Genomic DNA, 11,636 nt, shown 5'->3' with positions numbered 1-11,636 from the left:
CCCCCGTCAGCCGCGAGACACCCGTGATCAGCCCCCGTCAGCCGCGAGACACCCGTGATCAGCCCCCGTCAGCCGCGAGACACCCGTGATCAGACCCCGTCAGCCGCGAGACACCCGTGATCAGCCCCTCGTCAGCCGCGCGTGAGACACCCGTGATCAGCCCCCGTCAGCAGCGCGAGACACCCGTGATCAGCCCCGTCAGCCACGGCACCGCACCTGACCCCGTCAGCCGCGAGACACCTGTGAGCAGCCCCTTCAGCCACGAAACACCCGTGATAAGCTTCCCGTCAGCCACAAGACACCCGTGATCAGACCCCGTCAGCCGCGAGACACCCGTGATAAAACCCCCGTCAGCCGCGAGACACCCGTGATCAGCCCCGTCAGCCACGAGACACCCGTGATCAGCCCCCGTCAGCCACGAGACACCCGTGATCAGCCCCCCGTCAGCCGCGACACCCGTGAGCAGCCCCCCGTCAGCCAATACGAGACACCTCGTGATCAGCCCCCGTCAGCCACGAAACACCCGTGAGCAAAAGCCTCCGTCAGCCACGACACCTGATCAGACCCCGTCAGCCGCGACACCCGTGATCAGCCCTCCCCTGCCAGCCACGAAACACCCGTGTGATAAGCTCCGTCAGCCACGAGACACCCGCGATCAGCCCCCGTCAGCCGCGAGACACCCGTGATCAGCCCCCGTCAGCCGCGAGACACCCGTGATCAGCCCCTGTCAGCCACGAAACACCACAGATCAGCTTCCGTCAGCCACGAGACACCCGTGATCAGCTTCCGTCAGCCACGACACCCGTGATCAGCCCCCGTCAGCCACGAAACACCCGTGATCAGCCCCATGTCTGCCGAGAGACACCTGTAATCAGCCCCCTGTGAGCAGCGGGACACCCGTGATCAGCCCCTTGTCAGCAGCGAGACACCATGGAACAGCCCCTTGTCAGCAGGGAGACTCCCGTGAGCTCCTGTCAGCCGCGAGTCTCTTCAAGAGGACTACCACAGGCACCAGCTACTCATAACAAGGGTGACCGTGAACTGTGTGTTGGCTGCGTTAAGCCTCAAACTTCAAGAGTCATCATCCCTCAGTAGGGGAAAGATGCATTAGTCAGGTCAGGAGACTAGCACTGAGCTCACCAAAAAAAAAAAAAAATATATATATATATATATATATATATATATATATATATATATATATATATATATATATATATATATATATATATATATATATATATATATATAAGATACTGTATTACGATTTTCGTCCAGTGTTGGAGAGTTGTACTTATTCTCTCTGTGTTCGGTCAGTCTCTTCAGAATTGTTATATTATTTCATATCAGACATTTTAAGAGCCGTTGTTTTAATCTGGGCGTGGCGGGTATTATTTCACGTCTGGTAAAACTCTTTATTTTGTTTTTATAAAAGAGGAGTAATTCTACGTTTATTGAAATGGTTAGTCAAAGGGATTAGTTCCTTTGAGTCATGACATGTTTTGATGCAAGTAGAAAAAGTTGTTAAAACTTTAGTTCTGGAGTGTTCATTCAAGCTATATACTACACACACACATAATATACAGTATATATATATATATATATATATATATATATATATATATATATATATATATATATATATATATATATATATATATATATATATATATATATATATATATATATATGGTGTGTGTGTGTGTTCCGCTTATACATTCATACATAATTACCTCTTGTGGTTAGAGTCCTGTATGTCAAACATAAACAGAATTGTTTTCCAAGCTAATTACAGGTAGAAGTCAAAATGTGTACACAGTGTGTGTTTGTACATAACCAAGGGCGCTTAATGTTTCAGGCAGCACAAAACTCCTCAGCTGGAATAAAATATGTTTATGTGATTTTTCCCGTTTTTTTACAGTTTGTTTATAAAACATTTCTCTGAATAACTGCAAAAGCCTTGCAACAAGAAAACCGCAAGCTTAAACAAAATGGGTTCGATTTAAGTTAAACACAATGCTTGGTAGTCCCCTTTTGCCTAAGTGAGCCCGGACAACCCACTATCAAAAATGTAAAAACCACTTTTTTCTCGTCATAATTTCGCAGCATAAACTATTATTTTATATACGTTATTAAACTGTAATCGAAAGTGGACAATTATCCACTGGTGTCCTGTCATGGGGGGACCAACACACACATGCATGAGAGCTCTCCACTGATTCATGCTGATATTATCGTTCCAAATATCACACACAGGGTACGGACATTATGTGGTAATTTCCTCAATATCAAGCGAACTCACAGGGGATAAAATTATACCAAGTGCAAATGACTGCATAATTAGACTTGCAGCCACAGGTAAAATAATCCAAAGAAAGTTGTGTTATCGGGAAATTAAGTGAACCATTTCTAACTTTCTCTGGGGTCGTCACTAGCTGGGATCACCACGCCCTTCTTGCCCAGAGGACGACTGTAACCTTTAACACAGCAAAATGCCATACCTAAACTCACCCACACCCAGTTACACCACCCACACCCAGCTACACCACCCACACCCAGCTGCACCACCCACACCCAGCTACACCACCCCCACCCACACCACCCGCACACCCAGCCAGCTACACCACCACACCACACCCAGCCACACTACCCACACCCAGCTACACCACCCACACCCAGCTACACCACCCACACCCAGCTACACCTCACCCACACCCAGCTACACCAGCCACACCCACCACACCCAGCCACACCAGCTACACCACCCACACCCAGCTACACCACCACACCACACACCAGCTGCCACACCCACACAGCACCCAGGTACAACCCACACCCAGCTAAACCACCCACACCCAGCTACACCACCCACACCCAGCTACACCCACCCACACCCAGCTACACCACCCACACCCACTACACCACCCACACCCAGCTACACCACCCACACCCAGCTACACACCCACTACACCCAGCTACACCACCCACACTCAGTACACACCCACACCCACACCCAGCCACACCCACACCACACCACCCAGCCACCAACACCAGCTACACCACCCACACCCAGCTACACCACCCACACCCAGCTACACAACCAGCTACACCCACCCACACCACACTCACCACCCACACCAGCTACCGCACTCATTCTGCTGCCCCACCAGCCACACCCAGCTTCATACTACCCACACCCAGCTACACTAACACAACACCCACACACTACACCACCCGCTACACCACCACACCCAGCTACACCCCACTCCCAATGCACACTACCACACCCAGCTACACTACCCACAAGACTACACCACCACACACGCTCCCCGTTACACCACGCAAGCACCCCCAATTACACCACCACACCCAGTACACTACCCACCCAGTTCTTCCATACTCTTGTACACCACCACACAGCTACACCGCCCTCCCGTTACCACTGCCACGCCAGCTACTGCCGCAGCTGCCACCACACCCCATTTCACTACCCACACCCATTTCACCACCCGCCTGTTCTGCCACCCACCCAGCTACTACCACCCCAGCTATACTGCCCACGCAATGCTCCACCCTGTTCTGCCACACCAGCCTGCACCACCACGCCCAGTGCACCACCACACCCAGTACACTACCCATTTTATGCTGCCCACCCAGCCTGCACTACCCACACAGCTACCCTACCACACCTGTCGCCGCCCACTCATTTACACCGCCCACGCCTGGCTACTTTCTCACGCCCAGCTACCACCACACCCGCTACACCACCACGCCCAGCTACACCACCCACGCCCAGCTACCTGCCACACCCATTTTACACTACCCACACCTTCTGCATACGCCCATTCTGCCACCACCACGTGCTACCCGCAGCTACTGCCACACCCATTGCCACCACCTTATTCTTATTCTTTTCCTACACCAGCTATACTACCCACTCCACTATCACGCCGTACAGTCTGTACCTCGTTGCCCACCACACCCACCTAAAACTCACCACACCCAGCTACACCCACCACCCAGCTACTACCCTACCCACCTTGTCACACTACCACACAGCTACACCACCGCACAATGCCCCCAGCTGCACCCCACCCAGCTACCTACACACACCCAGCTACACCACCCACCCAGCTACCTCCCACACCAGCTCACCACCCACTTGACTACCACCACATCACTACACCCAGCTATACTGCCCACTATTCTGCCTAATCACACCCAGCTACCACCACTTTTCTGCACCCACTCTACATTCCCATACCTTGTTCTGCTACCACACCCAGCTACACCACCCACACCCAGCTATACCCTGCCCAGCTACACCAACCAGCTACACCACCCACCCAGCTACCACCACACCCATTACTACCCACACTTATACTACCACCACCCAGCTACACCCACACCACTACACCCAGATCACACCATCCCACACCCATTTCCGCCCACAGCTATGCTACCCACGACTACACTAATCACACCCAGCTACACCACCACACCCACTGTGCATCCCGCCCACCCAGCTACACACCCAGCTACACCACCCACCAGCCTCACCACCCACACCCAGCTACACTACCACCCAGCTACCAACCCAGCTACCAACCCACACCCGCTACACCACCCACACCCAGCTCACCAGCCCCCATCTCTACCCACACAGCTACACCACCCACCTTCACTACACCACCACCCCACTGCCATACTCTGCCCACACCAGCCTCTGTCCCACCCAGCTACCACCACACCCATCCCTGCCACACCAGCATACCCACATGTCTACACCACCACACCCAGATACCACCCACATAACTTCTCTTACCCACCCAGCTACCACCCACACCCAGCTACACCACCCGCACCAGCCACCGCCCACACCCAGCTACACTACCCACCCAGCTATACCACCCACATCCCATTCTGCCACCCACCCCAGCTACACCACCCGCACCCGTACACCGCCACACCCAGCTACACTACCCACCACAGCTACTACCCACCCACTACACCAGCCACACCGCCCAGCTACTACCCACCCAGCCTGCCACCACTGACTGCCAACACCCATCCACCACACCACCCACCCAGCTACCACCCACCTTACTCCGCACCGCCCACCAGATGCCGCCCACCCCCATCTACACCACCCACACCCATTTATTTACTAACATATTCCACCACACCAATTCACACCACCCCACCAGCCACCACGCCAATTACACCACCCACGCCAATACACAACGCCACGCCCATCTTCTACCCACCATCTTCACCACCCACGCCCAGCTACACCACCCACCCCGTCTACACCGCCACACCCAATTCACACTACCCACACCTAATTTCACCACCACACCCAATACACCACCCACCCAGCCACACCACCCACCCAGCTACACCACCCACCAGCTACACCACCCACACACCCAGCTACACCACCCACACCCATCTGCACCGCCCACTCCCAACATCACCACACCCCCAACTTCACACCTGCCCAACCGTCTCCCACCACTCACATCAACCACACCCATTCACCCCACCCAGATTACACCATTCTCACATACACACTACACAACTCAAGCTACACCAAAACCCACACCACTTCCCACCCATGCCTACCCACCCTCCTCCTCACCTCCCACACCCCTCCCCCCACTCCCACATCATCTCCCCACCCAACCCCTAACACTCCCCCCTTCCCTTACTATTCTGTGCATTCCCTTACTGTCCATTAAAACCAATTAAATATATTTGTCACGTTGATACAAATTACCATTGCAATAACCACCTACTTCGCCGTCACGAGTTAGTTAGTGATGTTTCACTTTAACAAAACATTACAATATATCCATTAAACTATACTGAAATAAGTGTATTACATGCTTCAAAAAAAAATACAAAAATAACAAATATACAAAAACAAATAAATACAACAATAAAAACGTTTGAACATAAAAGTAATCCAGATAATACTCAATGGTATAAAAATAATCCCTTAGATAAATTGTCCAGATGCCACTAGAGTTTTAGAATTCTCATGACTCAGCTGTGTTAATATTGTTGTTATTGTTCAACTCAATGTCTGTATTTTTATCATAGGTGGGGAGAGAGAGTAAGGGAGAGTAAATAAACGCCCCAATATCAACATCCTTTTCTCTCTCTCTCTCTCTCTCTCTCTCTCCAGAAATCCTTCTCCACCCCTCCTCCCTTCCTCCTCCTCTTCCTTCCTCTCCCACCCCCAACTCGTCCTCCTCCTCCTCCCTCCTCCTCCTCCTCCTACAAACACATTCCTACCATCACACTCTCTCCACCTACAGTACACCTCCGGCTCATAAGTGTGTAAAACCACTCTGGCTCCCTTTCCACCTCCAACAAACACTACATCCACTCTACCAAACACTCACACACTTCATAAAACACACACATACTCCACCACACTCACACACTTCATCAAACCTCACAAACTCACAAACCTCATACACTCCAACAAACACCCCTAAAACTAAACCACACACTCACACACTCCACACAAACACTCACATACTCCACCAAACACTCACACATACTCACCCAACCTCCCATACTCCTGCCAAACACACACTCCAACAAACACTCCCACACAACCCCAAACCTCACACATACTCCACCAAACACTCACACCTCCAACAAACACCCACACTAAACCACACACACACACCCCCACAATACACATGACCCTGTGAAACTTAAACCTGCCATACACTCGACATTTGTTTTCTTTTGTCACCTTGAAGGTTGGGTTGGTGAGTGGGTGGTTAGAGGTAGGTGGGTTGGCCAGGTAAATATGAGAGTGAGTGAATTGGCTTCTTTAAATGATTGGTTGATTAAGAAATTACGATGAGATTAGATGTGGAAACTAGTGGAATTGGGGTTGGAATGAGGTTACATAAGTTACATAGGTTATGACATAATTTCTTTTATCCATCTCTAAAACATTCCTTAAGTTATATAATAATCTAAATAAAAATCCCTTAACAAAACGCTAGAATATCACAAACAATCCAAATTAACCTTAACATAAAATCCTATCCATTATCCACCCAAAATTTTTACCTACTTTCTCCTCCAGATACAAACAACTGAGGGTGACAGTCTTAACCATCCTCTGCTTCAAGACTAAACATGTCTATTCTCATTCATTTATTCATTTTGTTTGATTTGTTAGTTTTTTGTTTGTTTTGTGTGAAGTTGAACTGTGGTTAAATAAGATAAATAAATAAATTAATACACTTAGTTATTATTATTTGTTTCCATCGTTTGAAGCCATCGACTTTAATCTGAAATATATCCAAATAGCAAAAATAGGCCGCGTAGGAACACCTCGCGGTAGACTAGATGTGTGTGTGTGTGTGTGTAATATAAATATGTGTGTATAATGTGTCAGCCAATGTGTGTGTACTATCCTTCTATTTTGTAAGTACGAACACTTTCCATTTCTTTACATTCAACACCCACATTATTACAATATTCCTTCTTATCTACAAATAACTAAGTACAAGTGTGGTCAGCAACACCCCCAGACACGTGTTTCAAGAGGCCAACCAGATAAGGCACAGTACAATGTGTTGGTGGGAGCAACAGAGCGAACCAGCCTAGCAAGTTACATCCAGTCGAACAATTAGGAGCATCAGTTTTTGCAGTCACAACCCGGCAAGGTAACTCTCACCCTCTGAGTATTATCACTATCTTGACTCACCAATTGTATAATTCGTGAAGTAACCCTATGAGTTTCTCTCTCTCTCTCTCTCTCTCTCTCTCACAACCTTGCTTTATACTAACGCTGAAAGCCCTTGAACGCCATTTACAGTTGATAAAATATTATGCAACAAAGCAATGACAGTGTGTGTTATTATTGTGTGTGTGTGTGTGTGTGTGTGTGTGTGTGTGTGGTGCGTGTCATTTCCAGGTATCCAGGTAGAATATTTCCACATGAGGTGAGGTCATCCAACTCAACACAGGAAGTGTCTGTTAACCTTATGTCATGCAGATGGGTTATGACCTCTCTACTAGAGTCGTGTGGGTGGTATAATTCTCTGAGACATTAACAGAGTGGTCAACAACATAGTGAATTTGCTTAGGTGGTGCCTTCTCCCAAGGGCCTTGTGGGTGAAATATGACATTCTCACAGGGCTCGTGTGGGTGAGTTACTAACCTCTTCCTTAGAGTCGTGCGGTAACCTTTACCCAAAATGTATTATATGTGATCATGAGTCACGACCTCTTAGAAAATCGTGTAAGTGGATCGCACCCTTTTTCTTGGGGTCTTGCCTGCAGATGACAGTCTCCTTGGTGTGCACTTCGTCTCACGTGTTGATTATAGCTATAGAGCTTTTTTGTTGTTAACTACTGAGAAGTAGAGAACTTTGTCATGAATATAAGTTCATTAACAGCTGGGGAGGAACAAGATCTGCAGGCCACATGATAAACCTTGAAAAACAGATCACTGGATATGAATTTATCAGCACCTGAAATGTGAGTCGAGAACAGTGTGCCTTACTGACGAAAAAAATTAAACAATATCGTATTATGTTTCACTGTTGTTTTCTCTCCACATAATACAAACAAACACTCCTCTCCAAAAACAGCCAACATTTTGGGAGATGAATGTAAGCAGAGGTAATAAGGAAATGTTTGTTATGAGTACCGATAAAATTACCTTAATAAACAAGGAACACGATCACTACCCGAGACAGCTCAGCTTTTGCGCCAAACAACGTCCAGCCCACCGATCCCTCCACACGCCAGCATCCCGGGGATTACGTCAACGCCAACAACGAAGATCACAAATCTCACCTCTGCTCATCACTCGAACATAGACTCACAGCCCCTTCACCCGTCCCTACCCTCACCCAACTACTGACCCGCCATAGGCGCACTGAATACAAGCTAAAATCAGAATGTATGGTAACAGGATTTTTAAAATAATTTTTCGCAAAATGTTTGGAGAAGTTTTACTTGATTTCCGACTCCGACTTCACCAGTGACCAAGTGGGTGGTGAGCCTCCCAAGCACTGAGACGAGGTCAATCAAGATCAGCATCGTGGCGTGGTCGTGCGGTGCACCTCTCCGCTTCCCGTAACAGTGCTGGTCTTACCACCCTCTCATGATAACCCAAGAGTTTTTGAGTATTATTTACCTTTACTCTGGAAATGCAAGAGAATTATTCGTCAACATATACTTCAATTGGTAAGTACCGAGGTGACTTTATGTTTGTCTTAGCTCCAAGTCTTAGTCACTGTTATCTGAAAGAGTAACTTTCCCGCCAAAACAGTCAATTTTACACACAAGTTCTAAAATAAATATTACACTTTAATTAAACAAATAAAATGTGTTGACCAGCTGGTTTAGGTTTCATACACATGACCCTCACCGTCAATCAACGACATGTCTTAACACTAACACAACACCAAAGTTGTTCTTTCAAATTTTCCTGCGGTATCAATTGACACAGGCTGGACGTGGCTCCTCCTCAGGCACCACTAACACGGCCTCACTCCACCACAACCTTTCCCTGTTGATTGGTGAACAGCACCTGTCCGGCAGGTTGTCTACCCATCGTCTTCTGACCCAGCCGTCGACACTGCGTGGTACATCTTCATAACCATTACCCATGCCATACCGATTCCCTACACACACACACACATACAATCAATTATTATTATTATAAATTATTAATTACACACTCCATCTCCCATTATTTTCCCGTCCTCTGGCCAAGGTGATGTACCTGGTGTGATAAGTCAAAACACAAACATCTAGTGATTAAATCATCGTGGTGTAAAACTATAGATTGTTACACCACTCTGAAACTATACGTACAACACCATCAATAGTCAGTAACGTCTTGTTATCTCTGTTACATAGTTCCCTTTTGACTTGGACTGAGTCTCCCAAGTTTATTTTATGATTTATGTAACGACACGTCCCGCCAAATCCTACCGTCCCAACACTACACTGTACCCTAGTTCCCCACAGTCTTTGCACCACTCTCACCTCTGTCTCTCTGCCACCCCCCACCTACACTCTCTCCCACGACCTCGCCATCACACACTCCCACCCCACCGCCACTTACACACTCACCCCACAATCTCCAACACACACACACTCTCTCACTTCCCCCACACCCCGTCATCGCCATACTAATGTCCTCGTGATTGTTGCTCGAGAGTGCCTGTGTGCACGTCGTGGTAACCCACACTTGTGTAGTGAGCCACTTCCCTCACAGCAGGTTGGTGTCGAGGTTGTGCATTTGCAGTGTGAATGACGCCCCATAATACTTCTGCCGAGATGACAGGTTGCGTGTCAATTTCTAGTGTGGTCATGTCCCCCTCTATGTGAGTATCCGAACCTGTTACCGCCTGCTTAGTGCAGATACGTGTCTGGAAGTGTGTGTTCCATATAGTAGTGAAACCCGCATCTTTTTAGATATGGCTCTTTGCTACGGCATTAGCCACGATGAGCACCCCTGGCTGCTGGTGGAGATCCCTGTCACTGCGGCGTGGTAACGCCCCGGTGTCTTAATTACTCGTCGTTCCCCATGATTACCGCTCGTCTTCCCATTTTCTCCGCCAGTGCTATATCGGCGTCTCATTTTACCGTCGTTTTCCCGCCACTGGCTTGCCAATAACGTCATCGCTGTTAGCACACTCTGTGGTTAGACGACATGGTTTTCATCACCATTGCGTCACCACTGTCTTCAGAATCTTCACCAACGTATCATCATTATCTCTCTCGTTATTTACCTTCTTATTGTACCAACACTACGGAACTCTCGCTGAGATTGACAGGAATTTAAGGCCCTTGTTAAAATATCATTAACATGAAGTGAATTTGGCTGTATGAGCAAATATTGTGCTTTGCTGTAGGCATATATCTACTCACACACACATAGAAGTTATATAACATATTATGCAGGGAAACATGGCATGGGTTTCACTCCCCCACAGTGTCCAACATCTTCTGAATAGTGTGTGGAAGCGTGTTTCATCAGTCACACACACAGATATTATCATAATACTTTATGTTAAAGCAGGCGTGGTATGGCTACAGTGTGGGCGTGTGTCCTCAACACTACTGCACTCTGAGGACAGTGTGGGCGGGCATCATGACTGCCACTTCCAAAAACCAGCCAATCAACTTCGCGGGGTCTGAGGGCATTGCGCGACTACCCGCCCGCAACTTCTGCTGGTGCACGGTATTGGCAAACACCGTTATGCTGAGGTGCACCACAGACAGTAGAGCCACGCCACAGTAGCGTCTCCAGCGCCTCGACATGGAGGATATTGTGTTGTCATGTCGATTATCCATTGTTGTTTATCTTGGAAGCCGAGATTCAAGTGCCAGGCCGGGGAGGCTGAGAAATATCTTCTGTGCGCTTTGGTGTTATTAAATTTCAAAGCTTTGTGCTGTTGGCGGTTTGGGCGTGTCCTGCCTGTAAGTGCCACCAATTTTGAAGCCACCGGGGAGTAGGCTGGGGGCAACCTAACCTGCTCTTTGGTGACATTGTTTCAATGTTCAATGGTGGTTTTTGATGCATTACCCCGTATATATACGAACAAACGAGAGAAGTTACAGATAACAGCAATACGTAACTAG

The 11,636-nt window shown here is 48.2% G+C and overlaps 1 protein-coding gene across 1 annotated transcript; it reads left to right on the top strand.

Annotated features, from left to right (window-relative positions):
* Window positions 1-229: 229 nt before the first annotated feature.
* On the top strand, window positions 230-1,025 carry LOC121862787 (lysine-rich arabinogalactan protein 19-like; the record flags this gene model as incomplete). Its single annotated transcript, XM_042361098.1, has 2 exons — window positions 230-525; window positions 890-1,025. Coding segments are annotated over 2 exons (432 nt in total), but the record flags the coding sequence as incomplete, so codon positions are not given.
* Window positions 1,026-11,636: the final 10,611 nt, after the last annotated feature.

The sequence above is a fragment of the Homarus americanus genome, unplaced genomic scaffold (genome assembly GCF_018991925.1).
Source record: "Homarus americanus isolate GMGI-L3 unplaced genomic scaffold, GMGI_Hamer_2.0 scaffold54967, whole genome shotgun sequence".
Classification (NCBI taxonomy): domain Eukaryota; kingdom Metazoa; phylum Arthropoda; class Malacostraca; order Decapoda; family Nephropidae; genus Homarus; species Homarus americanus.
The sequence above is the reverse complement of the archived record's forward strand: the minus strand, read 5'-3'. Positions and strand labels throughout refer to the sequence as shown.